This window comes from Heterodontus francisci, chromosome 4 (genome assembly GCF_036365525.1).
Source record: "Heterodontus francisci isolate sHetFra1 chromosome 4, sHetFra1.hap1, whole genome shotgun sequence".
Classification (NCBI taxonomy): Eukaryota; Metazoa; Chordata; class Chondrichthyes; order Heterodontiformes; family Heterodontidae; genus Heterodontus; species Heterodontus francisci.
The window spans coordinates 93,243,143-93,264,351 of NC_090374.1; the positions used below are offsets into that span (position 1 = coordinate 93,243,143).

Here is a 21,209-nt window from a genome sequence, read left to right on the forward strand (position 1 = left end):
GGTAGCCACATGGATACGAAATTGGCTGAGTCACAGGAAACAAAGAGTAGTGGTTAATGGATGTTTTTTGGGCTGGAGGAAGGTTTGTAGTGGGGTTCCCCAGGGATCAGTGTTGGGACCCTTGCTTTTCCTAATATATATTAATGACCGAGACCTTGGTGTACAGGGCACAATTTCAAAGTTTGCAGATGATACGAAACTTGGAAGCATTGTGAACTGTGAAGAGGATAGTGTAGAACTTCAAAAGGACATAGACAAGTTGGTGTAATGGGCAGACAGGTGCCAGATGAAGTTCAATGCAGAGAAATGTGAATTGATTCATTTTGGTAGGGGGAACATGAAGAGACAATATAGAACAAAGGGCACAGTTCTAAAGGGGGTGCAGGAGCAGAGAGACCTAGGTGTATACGTGTATAATTCATTGAAGGTGGCAGGACAGGTTGAGAAAGCGGTTAATAAAGTGTACAGTATCCTGGGCTTTATTAATAGTAGGTGCATAGAGTACAAGAGCAAGGAAGTTATGTTGAACTTGTATAAGACTCTAGTGTGTTCTCAGCTGGAGTATTGTGTCCAATTCTGGGCGTTGCACCTGAGGAAAGAAGTGAGGGCTTTGGAGAAAGTACAGAAAACATTCATGAGAATGGTTCCAGGAATGAGGAATTTCAGTTCTGAAGATAGATTGGAGAAGTTAGGACTGTTTTCCTTTCAGAAGAGAAGGTGGAGAGGTGATTTGATAGAGGTCTTCAGAATCATGAGGGGTCTGGACATAGTAGATAGAGAGAAACTTTTCCCATTCATGAAAGGTTCGAGAATGAGAGGGCACAGATTTAAAGTATTTGATAAGAGAAACAAAAGTGACATGAGGAAAAACTTTTTCACGGCAGCGATTGTTTAAGGTCTGGAATGTGCTGCCTGAGAATGTGGTGGAGGCAGGTTCAATTGAAGCATTCAAAAGGGAATTAGACAGTTATATGAAAAGAAGAGTGTGCAGGGTTATGGGGAGAAGGCAAGGGAATGGAACTGAGGGAATTGCTCTTTCAGAGAGCCAGTGTGGACATGATGGGCCGAATGGCCACCTTCCGTGATTCTGTGTCAGTGGATAAATTCAGGTTCTTTCCTAGCAACCATTCCCACATTTATATTAGTGCTCTAGCTAAGTTGGGTAATTTATTTTAAGCCGTCGGCTGCTGTCCTGTCCAATTCTCTTGTCACCTCATTTTCTTTTATTCAACCTTTAATGCCTCCGAATGCTTCCATTTTCTTGGATTCAGTTACACTTGGCTGCATGATGCTACCACCTAGTGGTACCATATTACTAGATCATAGTCTGTGAGCGAACACTTTTCCTTATCTTAACAAAAAGAGAATGAGGGATCTAGCATCAGGTGAAATCTCTATATTGTTTCAATCATCCCTAAAATTAGGAAAGAGGAACGTGTTCATGTTTAACACTAATCTAATAATTTGTCGGAAAAAAAGTAAAAAGACAAGCAAAAAGTAAAAGATCTGATTGAGATCTTGATTAAATCATCATCGGTCAACTTAACAGCATTTTTGCAGTTGCAGCGTAAAAGAAAAGTATTTTACACGAGGTCAGACCTGGCTTTGAATTACCAAGTAGAGACAGTAATTGTCTCCTCCCCATCCCATTACCCAATTATGGCTTTGCGGCAGCTGATGTTTTCCTCGCCCAAGGGGCACTTTCTAATTGATAGGATGATTCCCATATATAATCAGTGCTGAGGCTTGATAAGATAATTCTCCTGTACGCTGAGAGTCGAAGTGCGAACAGTATTGGTTGCTGGCTGCAGCTGTTTCCAGCCCGTGATCAGGTGTGGTTTCATTGACATTGGTTATTTGTGTGTGATTGACGGGCAGGCTTAAGCTGCGATTGGTGAATGGAGATAAGCGAGGGAAGACAAAGTGAGAGAACCAAGTGATCAAGAAGCTAATTATTTTATTCAGATAATTAATGGAATAAATACAAAGTGCGCATTGTCATTACATTCTCGGTATTTTTACATACAATTTGTAAATACTTGTTGCCGTTTAGAGTAGCAATCATTGCTATTATAAGAGCTTTGGATTGGTCAGAGTTTGGAGCTGTGTGTGCTGGTTTATTGTTTAATTGTTAAACAATCGCAGTCTCTGCTGAATTAAGCGGCGTCTCACTTGTCTCCATAATTGGTAAAGTATTGTGCATTTGACCTACAGAGATTTTGTGTGAACAGGTGGAGGTTAAGCAAATCTGTAAAAAAATAATCCTAGATGCAGTGTTCTTGAATTGTTCTTGTTCAAGGCACAAGTTATGCTTTTGTATTCGTTCTGCTATGGTTAATTTGTTATTGAGGAAGAACAGAGATAATGGTTCTAAAGTAAATAATGAAAACAAAACCTTTCATATTCAAGTTATCCAAAAGAACAGTTGATGACCAATGGGACTGTTTGTGGTACTAATAGACCTATCCCTCAACGATCTGCTTCTCTTTCCAATAATTGATCATATTTGAAACATTAATGGCCTTTTATAAGAGCAGATTTAATTCCAGGTGAACTCAATCCAAGTTGTCTTTTATATTTAAAAGCTGTAACTATGTGCTAACCTGCATCATAGATTTCTCACTTGTATTAGACTTTTTCAATTACTTATTCAAGAGGTAAATATAGTTAAGCTTTATTGTATTGCCCATGAGTTAGTCTAATTTGGAATCTATCCTAGATATAGGTTTATTTTATGTCTAGGGCAATTTTGAGCATAATGTAGTTTTTTTTGTGTCCTACTGAATGGCTTGATGGGGCAAGTATGAAAAAGGACAAGTAACATGCAGATGGTCCGTTAAGCCTGTCCAGAGAAAACGGTTTATCATATGTAATGTGCTATACTTATTGCTTGGAAGTAAATTTCTATAAAATGAAGATTCTCTGAATCATACTGGACAGCCGTCAATAATTTACTTGTTCTGTGTCTGCACATAGTGGAAGAACTTTCACCTTTCCAATCTGACCGCTTGTAACTATAAATAACTCCTGTTTTCCCCGATCTGTTTCTTTACTTCCTTGTAGCTCTTTCTTACCCCATTGGGAATGAAAAGTTAAACTTAAAAGGAAGTTGTGTTTTAATTTCTGAATAGTGAGTTCCCTAACATTTTTAGATTGTCACACTTTACTCAGTCTGATTAACTGTCCAAGTATAGATAGCCTTGCCAGTCTTTCCAAAATGTGGTTCACTGATTTGTTAAGTATTGTGTAAAAAAAAACGTAAGGCTCAATTTTTAAGTACCGATTAGAATTGGTGTCATAATAGCCTTTCTGGAGAGGTTTAATAGTTGCTGTTATGTTTGCTTCTATAAATCCATGTTAATAGATTTTATTTTTAATCCAGGAATGTCTGTCATGAGGCATGGAGCACAGGTTCTTGAAGAAAGCACTTATAACCAAGAAAGGATGATGTTCTATAATCAAAATCTTACAATGAATGCTAGAAAGAAATTGTTGCAAGAGGAAAATGTATCTGAAACACAAGCCCAAAAGAAAATGGTATGAGGGGAAAGGTTGGCTAAAATCTCTGATGTATTGATACTTTTGCATGAAGTTTGAATTTCACATATCATTGTACAAAATAAGGTGGAAAACTAGGAAAATAGGTAGATTACCAGTTCTTTTTTTTTTAAGGTTTTTTATACTGGAACCCTATTTTTTTGGAAATAAAGTGCTGGTTATATGCAGCAGGTCTGGCAGCATCTGGGGCGAGAGAAACAGTTAATGTTTCAGGTCTATGACCTTTCATCAGAACTGGCAAAGGTTAGAAATGTGATCGGCTTTGAGTAAGTGAAAGGGTGGAGGGAAGGTGTGTGATAGGGCAGGAGAGATTAAATGACACCAATCTCATGGAATACAAGGCAAAGGATGTGTTAATAGTTGGATGAAAATACAAAGTGTCTCTCCAGTGACAGTATTAATGGCAGAACAATGAACAGCTCTGTATGAAAGCAAAAACATGAAAAACTAGTTTGACAAGCACATGGTTTTTTTTAAAATTACATTAAAAACAAAATGGCAGTCATGCTCTGAAATTGTTGAGTCCAGAAGGCTGTATAGTGCCTAATCAGAAGATGAGGTGCTGTTCCTTGAGCTTGCATTGAGCTTCTAGAACACTGCAGCAGGTCAAGGACAGAAATGTATGTGAGAGAGCAGGGTGGTGAATTAAAATGACAAGCAACGGGAAGCTCGGTCATGCTTATGGACTGAACAGAAACGTTCTGCAAAGCGGTCACCCTATCTGCATTTGGTGTCTCCAATGTAGAAGTGTGTGTGTAGTGAACAGCGAATACAGTATACTAAATTGAAAGTATGAGTAAATCTCTGCTTCATCTAGAAGGAGTGTTTGGGGCCTTGGATGATGAGGAAAGAGGAAGTAAAAGGGCAGGTAATACAGCTCCTGTGATTGCATGGGAAGGGGATGAGGTGTCGGGGGTGGTGGAGAATGGACCACGGTGTCACGGAGGGAATGGTCCCTTCAGAATGCTGAGGGGAGGAAGATGTCTTTTGGTGGTGCAGTGGTGCCATCATGCTGGAGGTGGCAGAAATGGTGGAGGATGATCCTTTGGAGAGGGCCTGAGTAGGACTGGAACTAGGAATGTTTGACATCCCGCAAAAAAGACAGGCATAACTAGGAGCCATGGGGGTATCCAAACTCACCTTTTATTTGAAGGAAATGAGTGGAGTTGAAGTAGTAGTTCAAAGCGAGGACAAATTCAGTCAGGCAAAGGAGGGTGATGATGGATGGGGAGTGGTTGGGCTTCACTTCAAGGAAGAAGCAGAGAGCCCTCAAACTGTCCTGGTGGAGATGCAGAGAGATAGTGAAGAGGAGGTGGTTAGGGCCAGGCTACTAGAAGTTGTAGGTGGGAAGAGACTGGACAAGGAGAAAAAATATAGAATCCAGATAGGAAGAAATAAGTTCAGTAGGGCAGGAACAGGCTGAAATCATGGGTCTGCCAGGATGGTCCTGTTGGTGGATTTTAGGAATGAGGTAGAAGCGGGCTGTCCAAGGTTGTGGGACTGAGGTTGGAAGTTGTAGAGGGAAGATCTCCAGAGGAGATGAGGTCAGTGGCAGTCCTGGAGACAGTGGCTTGATCGGTGGTGGGGTCATGGCCCAGAGGGAGGTAGGAAGAAATGTCTGAGTTGGTGCTCAGCCTCTGCAAGATAGAGGTTGGTACACCTGACGACAACAGCACCACCCTTGTCAGTCGTTTGATCATTTCAGGGTTAGACCTGAGAATGGAGTGCAGCAAGCTCAGAGGGAGATAGATTAGAGTGAATGAGGGGGGCAGAGAAATTAAGAAGGCTGATATGCCAACAGTTCTCAATGAAAAGATCAATAACGGGTAAGAGGCCAGAAGGAGGAGTCCAGGTGGAGGGAGAATACAGGAGGTGGGTGAATGGGTCTGCTGATCAGGGCAGGACTCCTGGCCAAAGAAGTGAGTTCGGAGGTGAAGGCAACAGAAGAGCTCAACGTCGTGCTGAGCGCAAAATTCATTGAGGTGGGGGCATAAGTGCATTAAGTCGAGTCCAGTGATCACTGCAGATCATTCAGCGTCAGAGGGTATTGTGAATATGTGGCAATTGTTTGAGTTGTATTGCTTTTGAGTCATTACCAGGATTTGATAGAATAGTTTGGAGATCTACGACTGAAACTGTAGATCCCTTTTCAGTGATGGTTTTAAGCATTGGAGTGAACACTCCAACTGGAGTACACTGAACAAGGGTTATTTCTCAACTGCTTTGCTTGTCTTTATTCTTTTGTCACTTGGATTTTAGGGAGCATTTGTGACTTTTTTTAAAAACAAAAATTATTTTTTCCTTAACGGCTTCAAGTCTTAGTTTGTTAATAGGAATGAGTTTTGCAGGATGAGGAATGCCAGGCAGGTCATGTTGTATCAGATAAATGCCCATCTAATAGTCCCCTAGCATTTAAATAACAGCTATATATATATATATCCCACTTTCAGAGATTGTGGGCTGGATTTTACGCTAGGTGGACCGGAGCGGGCCACTGAAGTAAAAGTCAGCGGTGAACCTGCATCCGCCCAGTCGGGGATCCAACTCGCATTTTACGGGCGTCTGGGCTTTAACTGTTCCGAGGCAGGACGTCCACCTGCCAGAGGTGAAAGGCCTCATTGAGCTGCTGGCCCGATGATTGGCCAGCAGTGCCGCTGGGAGCGGTGGCCACTGCTGGGACTGTGGCCCAGCTGAGGACATGGAGCCAGGAGTGGAGGTAAGTTGGGTTTGTCTCGCTGGGGGAATCTGTTGCGAACTGACTAGGCAAGGGTGGTTGTTTTGAGGGGAAGGGGAGTTGTCGCTGGTCTTGGGGGTGGTTGAGGAAGCAGGGGCACTTGCCATGGGTAAAATCCCTGTGGATGTGCGTGAAGGCCCACTTAAGGGCCTTGATTGGCCTAGGGAGGGCAGCCCATTTCTCTCTCCACCCCCCCCCCCCACCCCTCCCGCGGCCATTGTAAAGTGGGGGGGGGGGGGCAGTGGCGCTAGCGGGCTGGAAAGGCCTTTTGGAGCCTCCCGCTCAATTTTACGCCAACCCACGGCCTGTGTACAAAAGTTCCAATACTCCAAGTGAAGCTGTGACAATTTTGCCTTTCATTTATTCCTTTGTCCCTTTAACCTCGGTAAAGGTACCGAGTTATATAAAGAATTAAGTTTAAACAGCTTATTAAGGAAACTGTCTAATGAGAAGGGCGCACTGCCCCCAGTGGTGCTGCTGCTGCTACTAAGAGCTGCTAGCCCAATGATTGGTCGGCAGCTGAATGAGGCGGGACTTTCTCAAGTGGGTGAAAGTCCTGCCTCAAAACAATTAAAGCCCGGGAACCCGTAGAATGTGGGACGGATCCCTGGGTGAGGCGGAAGCAGGCTCGCCACTGACTTTTACAATGGTGGCCAGCTCCCATCCGGCTGACATAAAATCCAGCCCAATGGGACTTGTTCACTGATTCAATGAAGAGATTGGTCTGGGCAACAGTGATCCACATCTTGTCTCTGTAAAAGACAGCACTACAATCACCATTTCACCCCACCCAGAGAGCTTTGGAATCCATCAACTGCAGGATTGCTTGTTCCAAATAAGGTTAGTCACATGACTAACCTGCTGGCCAACTTGGAGTTATGAATTGTGCTCACAGAGCAGACTGCAATTTGAAGATAACCGAAGGAAGGTCTCTCCTTGTTCGCGCTCTTGCAGTTCTGGGGGGATCCACTGAAGTCATTCAAACCTCAAAGACTCCTGCAACTAAACCAGTTTGAAAGTGTCCAAGAAAACATGTCCAGTTGATTTCTTTGCCATTACAACTAGAGAGCAGTGAACAAGGATTCACTGAGGGGAAGCTTAAAACATGGTGTTTTAAAAGTTAAACCCTGTTACAGCCAAACCAGGCTAAGGCTGAGAGGGAATCCCTCAACTCCTTTCTCACCTGGTTGTAACAAGATTGATGTCAGATGCTGAAGATTAGTAGTCTTTCTCTGAACTCTTGTTTTTTGACTTGGATGGCCTTCAATGTAATATCTGGTGCTTTCTGAATTTCCAGTTCAACATCTGATTCGTCCAAATGTAAGACCGATTGACATCTTTGAATAGGAATAAGATTCCTCCTGTTTCTTATAGTACCTTCGGAAGTATGTACTAAATAAAATCGCTGTTGATTCTCATCTCTCCAAGATTACTCATAGAAACATAGAAAATAGGAGTAGGCCATTCGGCCCTTTGAGCCTGCTCTGCCATTCATTACAATCATGGCTGATCATCCAACTCAGTAACCTGTTCCTGCTTTCACCCCATACCCTTTGATCCCTTTAGACCCAAGAGCTATATCTAACTCCTTCTTGAAAACATACAATGTTTTGGCCTCAACTGCTTTCTGTGGTAGTGAATTCCACAGGCTCACCACTCTCTGGGTGAAGAAATTTCTCCTCATCTTAGTCCTGAAAGGTTTACCCTGTATCCTGAGACTATGACCTCTGGTTCTGGACTCCCCCACCATCGGGAACATCCTTCCTGCATCTACCCTGTCAAGTCCTGTTAGAATTTGAAAGGTTTCTGAGATCCCTTCCCCCCACCCCCCGCCCCCAACCCCACCCTCACTCTTCTGAACTCTAGCGAAGAAATGCTTTTCAACTCAATCTCTCCTCGTATGTCAGTTCTGCCATCCCAGGAATCAGTCTGGTAAACCTTCGCTGCACTCCCGCTATAGCAAGAACATCCTTCCTCAATAAGGAGACCAAAACTGCGCACGCTATTCCAAGTGTGGCTTCACCAAGGCCCTGCATAATTGCAGCAAGACATCCCTGCTCTTATGCTCTAGTCCTCTCGCTATGAAGGCCAATATACCATTTGCCTTTTTTTACTGCCTGTTGCACCTGCATGCTTACCTTCAGCAACTTGTGTACGAGAACACCCAGGTCTCATTACATATTCCCCTCTCTCAGTTTATAGCTGTTCAGATAATCTGCCTTCCTGTTTTTGCTACCAAAGTGGATAACCTCACATTTATCCACATTATACTGCATCTGCCATGCATTAGCCCACTCACTCAACTTGTCCAAATCACCCTGGAGCCTCTCTGCATCCTCCTCACAACTCACCCTCCCACCCACATTTGTGTCATCTGCAAATTTGGAGATATTGCATTTAGTTCCCTCATCTAAATCATTTATGTATATTGTGAATAGTTGGGGTCCTAGCACTGATCCCTGCAGTACCCCACTAGTCACTGCCTGCCATTTGGAAAAAGACCCATTTATCCCTACTCTTTGTTTCCTGTCCACCAACCAATTTTCTATCCATCGCAGTAGGCTACCCTGAATGCCATGTGCTTTAATTTCACATGCTAATCTCTTATGTAGGACTTTGTCGAAAGCCATCTGAAAGTCCAAATAAACCACATCCACTGGTTCTCCTCACCAACTCTATTAGTTACATCCTCAAAGAATTCTAGTAGATTTGTCAAGCATGATTTCCCTTTCGTAAATCCATGCTGACTCTGCCCGATTCTACCACTGTTTTTCAAGTGCTCTGCTATAAAATCTTTGATAATGGACTCTAGAAATTTCCCCACCACTGACATCAGGCTGACTGGTCTAGTTCCGAAGAAGGGTCACTGACCTGAAACATTAACTCTGCTTCTCTCTCCACAGATGCTGCCAGACCTGCTGAGTATTTCCAGCTTCTTGTTTTTATTTCTGTCATATTATGGTCGCTGGTTCCCAAGGGGTCTCGTACCACTAGATTGTCAATTATTCCTCTCTCACTACACAATACCCAGTCTAGGATGGCCTGTTGTCTTGTTGGTTACTCAACATATTGGTCCAGAAAACCATCCCATATACACTCCAAGAATTCCCCCTCTGGTATTGTGACTAATTGGATTTGCCCAATCTATATGCAGATTAAATTCACCCATAATTGCAGATGTTCCTTTATAGCATGCATCTCTAATTTCCTGTTTAATGCCATTCCCAAAATCACAACCACAGTTTGGGCGTCTATATTCAACCCCTACTAATGTTTTTTGCCCCTTTAGTATTTCTAAGCTCTACCCATACAGATTCCACCTCGTCAGAGCTAATATCTTTCCTCACTATTGTGTTAATTTCCTCTTTAACCAGCAATGCAACTCCACTGTCTTTTGCTTTTTGTCTGTCCTTCCTAAATACTGAATATCCCTGGATGTTCATTTCCCATCCCTGGTCATCTTGCAGCCATGTCTCCGTAATCCTGACTATATCATAACCGTCTACATCTGTTTGCGCGATTAATTCATCCACTTTATTGCGACTGCTCCGCATATTAAGGCACAAAACCTTGAGGCTTGTCTTTTTAACATTACTCGTCCCCTTCTCTCTCTCTTTCACTGTGGCCCTGTTTTGATTCTGGCTGTTGATTTCTCTGCACATGATTTTTCTTATTCCCCTTACTGTCTTTTGTTCTTGTCTTTGATTTCCCCCCCCCCTCCCCCATGACTCCTTGTAAAGATTCCCATCCCCCTGCCATTTTAGTTTAAATCCTCCCCAACCACTCTAGCAAATGCTCCCCCAGGGCATCAGTCCCAGTCCTGCCCAGGTGTAACCCGTCCAGTTTGTACTGGTCCCACCTCCCCCAGAACCAGTCCCAATGCCCCAGTAGTCTAAAACCCACCCCCTCACACCATCTCTTCAGCCACATATTCATCCGTCTTTGCCTTGGTCTTCTACCCATACCATTTCTCTTTCAATCAACTTGGGTAGGTTCCTGGTACAGTATTTCCTATTATAATTTTGTTGCTTTCAGTAAGCCTTTTCTGTCTGTCTTGAACTCTGATAATCCTGGACTTGTAACCCTGGAAATAACTTTTTGGGTAAGATTTGAAGTTGTGTTCTAAGCTTCCTTCACACCAACAGTTCTGATGATGCTAGTCCATATAGCAATGGAATAGTTCTGTAGATCAGGAGTGTCATTTGAAAATCTTGATTTTTCTTCGTGTTTTGATAGTTCTGACTTCTCCCTCAGCTTTTCTGTTTGATTATGGATATCTAGGGGAACTTTGTAAGATGTACAAATCCACTGTTTTCTGCAAAGTACGTAAAGAAGTCCTTTGCAATTTATGGTCCATTATCGGACACTATCTGGTCAAGTATACCATGTGTTGCAAAGATTTCTTAACATTCAAAGTAGTTGATGACCATCATTCAAGTAGATTGAGGTCAAAATGTTTGTACACAATGACAACTGAGACAGACAGGTAGGATTTTCCATTTAAACATGAATAGATCCATCACCAGATGTTCCCACGGTCTGGTTGGAAATTGGGTAGAGTTAAGGGGTTCCCTCTATTCCTGTGTGTCCACTGCACATACCTGGCTATTTGAAATCATTTCTTCTATATCTATTGATATTCCCGGCCACCACCTGGACACCTGACCTGTGGTCTACATTTCGTTGTACCCAAGTGACCCTGGTGTATTTTCTCCAAGATGTCTACCCGAACTGACTCTGGATTCACCAGTCTCTCGATCATGTACCAGCAAATTTTCCACAGTAGTAAAGTGTCTTCTGTGTTTTTTTTTTTAAAGATGATTTTCACACGCTTACCACTGGGATGCTGCTGCAGCAGCCAGTCTTGCTGCAATATTGATGGATATAGATACATTCTTCATCTTGCATCTAAGCATGACAAATTACTTGGAGATTTTTGACCTTGCCGGCCAATATGATGCAGTGAACTGAGAATGGAACCCAAATTTTTTTAATGAAGTTGCCATCCTGTTATGTAAGATAGTTGACAGTAGCTCTGGATAATGCATCTGATGTTTGTTGCTTGCCCTGTATCTATACCATTTTGTAGGTGAACCTCATTAGTGTCAACCAGAATCTCTGGATTTGCAGAGGTACCCTAACGAGTTCCTTTTCATCAAGTATGGAAACTAGGGGTTTGTGGTCTGTCTCTAGGACAACCTTTAAACCAATGATATAATCTGAGGACTTCTTACAAGCCCACATGACTGCGAGAGCTGCTTTCTCTGATAACCACAGCTGTTTGTGCGATAAGATCGTTGCACTCTCCGGTGTCGATTTTAAAATTAACAATATGTCCATTGACATATCTGCAAACCAAAATACCTGACTAGGATCCGAGATCTCACCAAGGAAGGTTTTCTATTTCTCTCCTGTTGGAGATTATTGAACTTTGTTAAAACCTCTACTCCATCAAGTTGTTACTTTGGTACATTTTCCCCAAATGTCCTATTTCCCTATAATGGAAGCATTCTGCTTTGTTTGCAGGGCACTGTTCGTGACCGTGCTGGCAGGGTTTCATAGCATCTTGCACTCCCCATCCCAGTGTACCTTCTTTTCTGGTGCTGCTTTTACAGCCCTCTGATTTAAGGAACTGTACAGTGGCTGGAGGTTTCTTGAACCAAGGTTTGTTTCAACACCTCCAGGATTGCTCTGTTTCTCTTCCAGACATCTGCTTGTCTCTCCAGCTGAATTGCTTTGTCCAGAGTGAAGTCTGTCTTAGACTGCAATAAATATGATCAAGATTCATCAGCAATACCTACTACAATGCGATCTCATTAATTCAGCTTTTAGGTTTCCATAGTCATATCCTTCAGCTAGTCTGTAAAGGTCATTAATCACTTTCACCTGGTTTCTGCGCACTTCTGTTAAATCTCTCCTCTTCCAGAATGTTGCTGCTCCTCAGGTTGAAATGGCTATCAAAGGCTTTTAATGCTTCATCAAATTTATCTGGATACAAACATATAAATTAGGAGTTGAGCACTTAGCGCCTCGCGCCGGCTACGCCATTCAACAGTATTGTGACTGATCTTCAAACAAATTATGTTTGACGAACCTCTTGGAGTTTTTTGAGGATGTTATGAACAGAATTGATAAATGGGAGTTGGTGGACTTGATCTACTTGGATTTTCAAAAGGCCTTTGATAAAGTTTCCCCCGACACCACCCCCCACCCCCCCACTCTTCCCCCCCCCCCCCCCCCCCCCCCCCCCCCCACTCCACAACAGGAGGTCAGTTATCAAAATTAAAGCACATGGGATAGGAGGCAATATACTGGCATGGATTAAGGATTAGTTAATGGGAAGAAAACCAGTAGGAATAAATGAGTCATTCTCGCTTTGGCTAGTTGGGTAACAGGGATCAGTTCTTGGGGCCCCAGCTGTTCACAATATATATCAATGAGTTGGATATGGGAACTAAATGTAATATTTCCAAGTTCACAGATGACCCAAAAATGGGTGGGAATATATGTTGAGGAAGACGCAAAGTGGCTTCAAGGGGATTTGGACAAACTTCGTGAATGGGCAAGAATGTGGCAGATGGAATATAATGTGGAAAAATGTGAAGTTATCCATTTTGGTAGGAGGAACAGATGTGCAGAGTATTTCTTGAATGGTACAAGATTAGGAAGTGTAAAGGTACAAAGGGACCTCTGTCCTTGTCAATAAGTCACTGAAAGCTAACATGCAGGTGCAGCAAATGATTAAGACAGCTAATGGTATGTTGCACTCAAGTCCACTTGCGATAAAGTCCAAGAGTAGTGAAGTCTTGCTTCAATTGTATGGAACCTTGGTTAGAACGCGCTTGAAGTACTGAATGTAGTTTTGGCCCCCTTGCCTTGGGAAGAATGTTATTGCCGTAGAGGGAATGCAATGAAGCTTCACCAGACTTGCTCCTGGGATGGCGGGACTGTCCGATGAGAGATTGGAGAAACTGGGCCTGTATTCCCGAGAGTTTCGCAGACTGAGCGGTGATCTCATTGAAATCGACAAAATACTTAAAGGGGAAGATAGGGTAGATGCAGCTAAGATGTTTCCCCTGCAAGCTGAGCCATTGAGCAAGTTTAAAACCGAGATTGACAGATTTCTCAATACAAATGATATAAGGGGATATGAGGACAGTATGTGTGTGGGGCGGGGGGGGAAGGCATTGAAATGGATGATCAGCCATGATTGTATTGAATGGAAGAGCAGGCTCGATGGGCTGAATGGCCTGTTGCGGTAATCTCCACACTAAACTCCACATTCCCGCCTACCTCGATAACCTTTCACCCCCTTGCTTATTAAAAATCTATCAACCTCTGCCTTAAAAATATTCAAATACTCTGCTTCCACCAGCTTTTGAGGAAGAGAATTCCAAAGACTCTCAACACTCAAAAAAATTTCTTCTCGCCTGTCTTAAATGGGTGACCCCTAATTCTAAATTCTCCCATAGGGGAACCATCCTTTTCATATCCACCCTGTCAAGACCCCTCCAAATCTTGTGTTTCAATCAAGTCGCCTCTTACTCTTAACTCCAGCAGATATAAACCTAGCCTGTCCAACCTTTCCTCAAAGACAACCTGCCCATTCCACGTGTTAGTCTAGTAAACCTTCTGTGAACTGCTTCCAATGCATTTATATCCTTTTCTTAAATAAGGAAACCAATACTGTATACAGTACTCCAGATGTGGTCTCACCAATGCCCTGCATAACTTCTCTACTTTCATATTCAATTCCCCTTGCAATAAAAAATAACATTCTATTAGCTTTCCTAATTACTTGCTGTACCTGCATACTAGCCTTTTGTGATTCATGCACTAGGACATCCAGATCCCTCTGCATCTCCGAGCTCTGCAATCTCTCATTTTAGATAATATGCTTCATTCATGTCTCATTAATGCCTTGTCTTGTAATAACATCGTTGCTATTGCCCCAATGGAATACAGCAATGTGAAATTGCTCTGCTTCAGACTGGCTGTCTCTAATTTGGAAGCAATTCTATATATTTTTTTTTTTTGCCAGTGACCAACTTTTGAGTTTGATTTGGTCCTTCCTGTATCCAAACCACTCTGGTATTGTGAATTTAAGATCCATGGCTTTCTATTTGGTTTACTTTTTTTTTTAAATTTTTCCCTCCAGTATCAGAAGTTCCTGCACTTTTCAGCCTCACGCTGACTCCTGCTATGGTCAGTTTCTCTCTGAAATCTTGTTGCTAGACTTTGGATTTATTTCCTCTGCTATACTCTGTTTGCTCCCTTCACTTAGTATTGGGTATTCGCAACCTCTCTTTTTCCACTCACTCTGGTTACCAAATGTAATGGCGTCCTCACTAAGGACTTTTTATTTTCTCAGCACTGCCTACCTAGTGTCGTTTGGATATACAATTTTTCTCTTTTTTTTTTAACTGGTTGCTCACCAGATGCCCGATTTTTTTTTTTTTTTTTTTTTTTTTAAAACTTGATTCTCCAACTCAAAGCCTGTAATTGCTGGACTGGAATTTATTTCCACAGACTACACACCTCTGTGATGCAGCCTGAATCCTCTACAAGCTGATTCCTGACTCTCTCTGCCTCCTTCATCCATGGAGCAGCTCTGGAGCTTTTTCCACAGCCTTTTCTCATTCTGGAGTTTTGGTACTTTTTTTCAGGTCAGCCGCCTTCAAAGTATTTCTTCTGGGCATTGCATGGTAAGAACTACTGTTCACCATCTATGTTTGGTTTGTCTGCTGCCACCTTAATGTACACTCTCTCTCTCTCTCTCTCTCTCTCTCTTGCTTAGAGATTGCTGAGTCTTTGGTACTTTGAACATAAATTCTTTATTACAATCCAACTATACAGCTTCTCACCAGTCTCTGACTCCTTTGAAGCCATGCTGTATCTCTCCAGAATCTCTCATATGATCTCTTACACCATCATGGTGGAAAGTATTCCTTACACTCAATCATTAATCCTTTCAAACCCTTATACTACATCAATCTCACCCAAATCACAATTTTCTGCTCTCTCCACTAGGTTATCACCTGTAAAGCTGTACTTGGATAGATAATTCTGATTTGCTGACCATGAAAAAAATGTATGCAAACAATGTATTGCAGCTTCCTACTTACTTCTAGCCATTTGATTCATCTGCACCTGCAATGTTACTTTTGTGTTGTAAATATTTCCTCCAAGATGTATCACGAGGTAGTTGGAGACACCAGTTCAGCATCCTGAGCAGAATGAAGCAGCACTTTGCCAAATTGCATATTTGAAGTTTAGTAAAGTGTATCCAGTATTCAAGTTCTTGCAGACGTCATGAATGCTTTCTCCTGCCTCCAAATATAAATGATAGTACCACAGTGTCAATCCTAAATTGTTACTCTGTGGTGATTTCCTAGGTTAGGTTTGTAACTGTTTTTGTTTTCAGATTGCTTAAATGTTTTAGAGAATGGAGCCGTATACTTTGTCCAAACAGCAATGTACTTTTTCAGTAACAATAAACCTGAACTAATGTTGTATATGAAACATGAACTATTTTTTATTGTAGCTGTATTGTTGAACATGTTTTAACTTTTTTTTTTTGTATTCCACAATCCTTTTTATTAAACTGTTGCAGAAGCAAACACAACGGCAGCTAAAATGCTTAGCATTTCGGAACCCTGGCCCTCTGCTAGCTGACTTCAACCCTGAGACCAGAATGCAGACAAAGGAGATTCGTAGGACAAAGCTGAGGCAGCTGGTCTTTGAAAACAAGTAACATTCTTCATCATTTTTTTTTTTTCATAACAGCCCCTTTTATCTCTGAACCCTTTTTTTTTTCTCAAACACCACCGCCCGCCCCAAATTTCTGTTCTCTTTTTTTTTTATTGTGTTTGAAATCTGTAAGCTTGAATGTATGAGCTTTTTCTTGTATTCTAATTATGCATGACCCAAACCAAATTTAACTATTTTAGCAATTTTGTCTCGTGCAGCAGAACATTGACTTACCCATAAAGACCATTCTGTTGTTCAGACTGAAATGAAGGTGATTATAACCTGATAATTGGTTTGTAAATAACCTGAGAAAAATGCTCCTTATTTCTAGAACATCTAGTATCCATTTCAAGAGTAATAAGTGCCTGCCTCTTCCCAGCTCCCGAAGCTGTTTGATGGGTTTCTGCTGAAAGGCAACCAATGAGTAATATGCTGCCACAGAGTATGTACTTTCATGGGATGTGGGTGTTGCTAGCTAGATCAACATTTATTTCCCATCCCTAATTTCCCTTGAAGGTGATGGTGAGCTTCCTTCTTGAACCGGTGCAGTCCATGTGGGGTAGGTACACCCACAGTGCTGTTACAAAGGGAGTTCCAGGATTTTGACCCAGCGACAGTGAAGGAACGGCGATTATTGTTCCAAGTCAGGTACTGACTTGTACCTGCAATCCCACAATTACAAAGCTGCTGATCTCTACCAATGCAAAGTGATGGGTGAGACCTTGAGCAAAGGTTGGAGTGTTGCAGTGGTTAGCATCGCAGCCTCACTGCTCCAGTGACCCAGGTTCAGTTCTGGGTACTGCCTGTGCAGATTTTGCAAGTTCTCCCTGTGACTGTGTGGGTTTCTGCCGGGTGCTCTGGTTTCCTCCCACAGCCAAAGACTTGCAGGTTGATAAGTAAATTGGCCATTGTAAATTGCCCCTAGTGTAGGTAGGTGGTAGGAGAATTGAGGGAAGGTGGGGATGTGGTAGGGAATATGGGATTAATGTAGGATTAGTGTAAATGGATGGTTGATGGTCGGCACAGACTCGGTGGGCTGAAGGGCTTGTTTCAGTGCTGTATCTCTTTGACTCTAGACACTTTTGCTACAAAAAGGGAGGAAGTAATTGAGGGACAAATTATTCCATGTGCACAGCACTTTGAAAATTAACAATAACAATATTGCAAGTTACCCACCTACTTTTGTGACTGCTTGATAAGGAATAGCTCGAAGAAGTAATGGTTGATTACGGCCCCACAATTAACAGGAAAAATAAAAGCAAGTTCATTTGCTGTTATTAGTGTTTAAAAACCAGAGCAATTGTGATTCAACAGAAAATGCTGGATGATTTGTGCCACTCCTCCATTCGCCTTGCCAAAACCAAGAAAATTACATCTTGCTGTGAACCTCCCCATTATGTGTCATGGAATTACTGGATTTACATTGTTTATGCAAATGAATCTCGCTACAGTCATTTAAGGCTGTTTTTTTAATTTGTGTTGCAAGGACCCTGTTAGTGATTTATGGTCCTGTAATGCCACTGAGCCTCGGAGGACTGGAAAGTGAACAATGAAACTGTGGAGCCTCACTCCCAAAGGTAGTTTCTGGAGGTTTTTAAAAATATATATTTTTTTCTTCTTTGTTATGGCCACATGGTGAGGGGTGTGGGTGGTCCCCACTGTTCAACGCCCAATTGATTGCAGCAAGTGTTTTTATTACTAGGATTTTAACACGTTGGGTTTTATTTGTCAAATAAACAGACAATGACAGGTTTAACACAGAAGAATAACTATTTATTTATTGAGCAAATATTCACTATCCTGATATTGTTGCAACTGCACCCTTTTTTTTAAAAATTCATTCAGGCAAGTGGATAGTATTCCATCACCCTCCTGACTTGTGCCTTATAGATGGTGGACAGGCTTTGGGGAGATGAGTTATTTGTCGCAGGATTCCGAGCCTCTGACCTGCTCTTGTAGCCATAGTATTTATATGGCCACTCCAGTTCAGTTTCTGGTCAATGGTAGCCCCTAGGATGTTGATAGTGGGGGATTCAGCGATGGTAATGCCATTGAATGTCAAGGGGAGATGGTTAGATTCTCTCTTGTTGGAGATGGTCATTGCCTGGCACTTGTGTGGTGCGAATGTTACTTGCCACTTATTAGCCCAAGCTTGGATATTGTCCAAGTCTTGCTGCATTTCTACACTGCTTCAGTATCTTGGGGGTTGTGAATGGTGCTGAACATTGTGCAATCATCAACGAACATCCCCACTTCTGACCTTGATGGCTCCCGCTTTACCTCTTGTTCAGTTCTTATGTTCATGTTTGAACAAAGGCTGTAATAAGGTTAGGAGCTGAGTGGCCCTGGCAGAACCCAAACTGAGCAGGTTATTGCTAAGCAAGTGCTGCTTGATGGCGTTGATGACCCCTTCCATCACTTTACTGATGATTGAGAGTAGACTGATGGGGCGGTAATTGGCTGGGTTGGACTTGTCCTGCTTTTTGTCCATAGGACATACCTGGGCAATTTTCCACATTGCCGGGTAGATGCCACTGTTGGAACAGCTTGGTTAGGGGCATGGCAAGTTATGGAGCACAGGTCTTCAGTACTATTGCTGGAATATTGTCAGGGCCCATAGCCTTTGCAGTATCCAGTGCCTTCAGTTGTTTCTTTATCACCACTCACCTATTCACTCATGCACACGTGCACACAAACAGACAGCAAGGAAAAGGGGCAAGTGATTTGAAGTTGGTTTTTTGGGGCTCATGGTAAACCTGTTGAATCCTCTCCATTAAATTTTTTTTTTTAAGTAGCAGGCCTGAGTTGTTTGTGGATTTCTCTGGTTGAAATTTCCGTATGAAGACAAGGGATCACTTGCAGTTTTCTGCTGTGCAATTTTGAAGTGTAGAACTCTCAGCAGGCCACCTTTTTTGGCTTGCTGGATTTTCTCCCAGCTCCCAACTGGACAGGCATTGGTGATGTGTCTTGATACTGTTTTCTAGCACTCTCACTACTTACGCTAAATGTCTCTCCCATCTTTCCTTTGTTGGGAGACATTGATCTACCTCCCTGTTGAGATCAACAATGTCACAGGCTGTGGCTACTTTGCAGCTTCTTTGTTTGAAAAGAATCCAATCAATTCAAAAATATCTTAGGTTCAGGATGGGTTTAATTGACACCTCATAGCTTTGGAGTGTATCCTTCTGTCCTTGCCAGACAGTAGCCAGTTTGAATATTCAAGGTCAGGCCGTTTGACCTTTGGCCATTTTGAAGCACATTGTGCATTTTTTTAAAATAAAGAAAAGCCCATTTTTATAGCTCTTCAGGTTGAGTTTTTTTTTTCAATCGCTGAACTTTACGTGAGTAATACTGTAGTCTCCTTCAATCCAATCTTTCTTGCCCTCTTTCTCCTTTCTGTATCTAATTTGACCAATTCATCCTATTTCCATCTCCCTCATTTGCTCTGTCTCTTTATTTATTTATTAAATTTTAATTGGTTAAAGAGAGACCATTGGATCAGACATTCATGAGGTTCCAGATGCCCTGTTGGTGCTGCTGTGCCATTATCCATTCACATCTCCAGTAACTTGCAGCGCGCAAATGATTTGAAGCGAGGTTTTCTTAAAAAAAAAAAATCCAAGTCATGGTGCTCTCCAGATGCATCATCCAGCAATTTTTTTGGCAAAGTTAATTGTAGAATTCAGAGGGAGGGGTTATTTTGCTTTTTTTGTTTAATTGTAAAATGTGTTCTGAAATATTTTTCTCTTGCATTAGCACTGTTTGGCAGAGAAAATATGACAACACTGGCAGGCTGCTATTCAATGGCATAGACCTCTGTGATTGTCTGGATGAAAACTGCCCTGGCTGTTTCTATCCCTGCTCCAAATGCAGTTCTTGGAAATGTGGCTCTAAATGTCGCTGCAACCGGAAGTGGGTCTATGACGGAATTGAAACTGAAGGAAGTGATATTGTGCAAAAGTTCCCTAATTTGGATTGTAACTGAAGGTGTACAGGTGTGAATGGATTTGTATACAGTAATGTGATTTTTAAAGTTAATTTTTTTGTACATATGATTTACAGAAATCTTCAATTTTCTTCTATAGTAGCATTAATTGTATAATTGTCAAATATTAATGCTCATGAAACGATTTAATTTGTCAATAGTGTCTGGTACAACTAAGGTAGAAATGATTGCCTGAATTAATATTGTAGATTTTTGACCTGTATATATTCTAACCATTCAGTAAAAATACAATAAAGAGTGCCTCTCAAATTTCTCTTCTGGGTACCATTTTTTGTTGAAATGTAAAATTGGCCTAAAAGCATAGATTCATTTCACACACTATTATACATTAATGCCTCTTATACAATAAGGTCTCAACATGCGAGCTTGATTTTTTTTTTAAACTTTATTAAAGAAAGACCAAGGAATGTGGAGGTGTGGGAATGGAAAAGCAGCCTAAGAATATTCTCAACCTCTTCTGGCCCCAAGTTGTTACAGCAAAACAGTTCAATTGTGGTACAGCATAACAAGCTGCTTGCGCATTCCTTTTGGAGGGCGATAGAGCTGGAGAAAGAAGGGAGGAAAAATGATGACACAAAGAAAAATGAAATGAGACATAGCAAAGACCACTTTTACATTTTCCTGTAAATTATATACTTTAACATACCCATAAACCATCTAAGCAAAACTAGTCCCATTTTGCACACTTTTCTGTCCTGCTGTAAAGACTGATAAAGTTGACATTCCCCACAACAACTTGTATTTATGTAGTGCCTTTAATGTAGTAAAAGTTCACAAGGCATTTAAAGCTGTTAGTGCATTTAAATTGCTTAAAGGGGAACGTTTTTTTTAAAAAAACCTAATAAGGTGAGTAATACTACTTAAAGTAATTTATTAAGGACTTCAGATTGTATTAGGTGGTGTTTGAAGTAGAACAAGACCCGTAGTGTAATTACTATTTTTTTTAAAGGGAGTAACTAAATTATTTTAAAGGTAAGTCCTGTTAGGAGAGCTCAGCCCTGTGATCTGCTCCTCCTGCACTATGGGAAATCGGGGATACTTCCAGTGTCCCCGACGACCATGTGTGCAGGAAATGTATCCATCTGCAGCTACTGACTACCTGCATTACAGCGCTAGAGCTGCGGGTGGATTCACTGTGGAGCATCCGTGATGCTGAGGATG

General features: G+C 41.8%; 1 protein-coding gene across 6 annotated transcripts; it reads left to right on the forward strand.

Moving 5' to 3' along the window:
* The first annotated feature begins 1,667 nt into the window (after nt 1-1,667).
* On the forward strand, nt 1,668-20,284 carry LOC137368690 (ARL14 effector protein-like). 6 transcript variants are annotated; one of them, XM_068028850.1, is made up of 5 exons: nt 1,856-1,923; nt 3,383-3,537; nt 15,906-16,042; nt 17,529-17,619; nt 19,799-19,883. In XM_068028850.1, the coding sequence occupies exons 1-4, from the start codon at nt 1,899-1,901 to the stop codon at nt 17,593-17,595; spliced, it is 384 nt and encodes a 127-aa protein (XP_067884951.1). In that variant the 5' UTR covers nt 1,856-1,898; the 3' UTR covers nt 17,596-17,619; nt 19,799-19,883. The 6 variants fall into 6 exon arrangements, with proteins under 6 accessions (XP_067884948.1, XP_067884951.1, XP_067884946.1 ...); XM_068028847.1 differs by lacking the exons at nt 1,856-1,923; nt 17,529-17,619 and adding an exon at nt 1,668-1,832 and having other exon boundaries at nt 19,799-20,284; XM_068028845.1 differs by lacking the exon at nt 17,529-17,619 and having other exon boundaries at nt 19,799-20,284.
* Nucleotides 20,285-21,209: the final 925 nt, after the last annotated feature.

Bases quoted from the DNA above. Each gene is read 5' to 3' on its own strand.
- LOC137368690 (XM_068028845.1), top strand. From the start codon at position 1,899: ATGGAGATAAGCGAGGGAAGACAAA. The intron at 3,538-15,905 runs GTATGAGGGGAA...AAACTGTTGCAG, and splicing joins CACAAGCCCAAAAGAAAATG to AAGCAAACACAACGGCAGCT. The intron at 16,043-19,798 runs GTAACATTCTTC...CTCTTGCATTAG, and splicing joins CAGCTGGTCTTTGAAAACAA to CACTGTTTGGCAGAGAAAAT.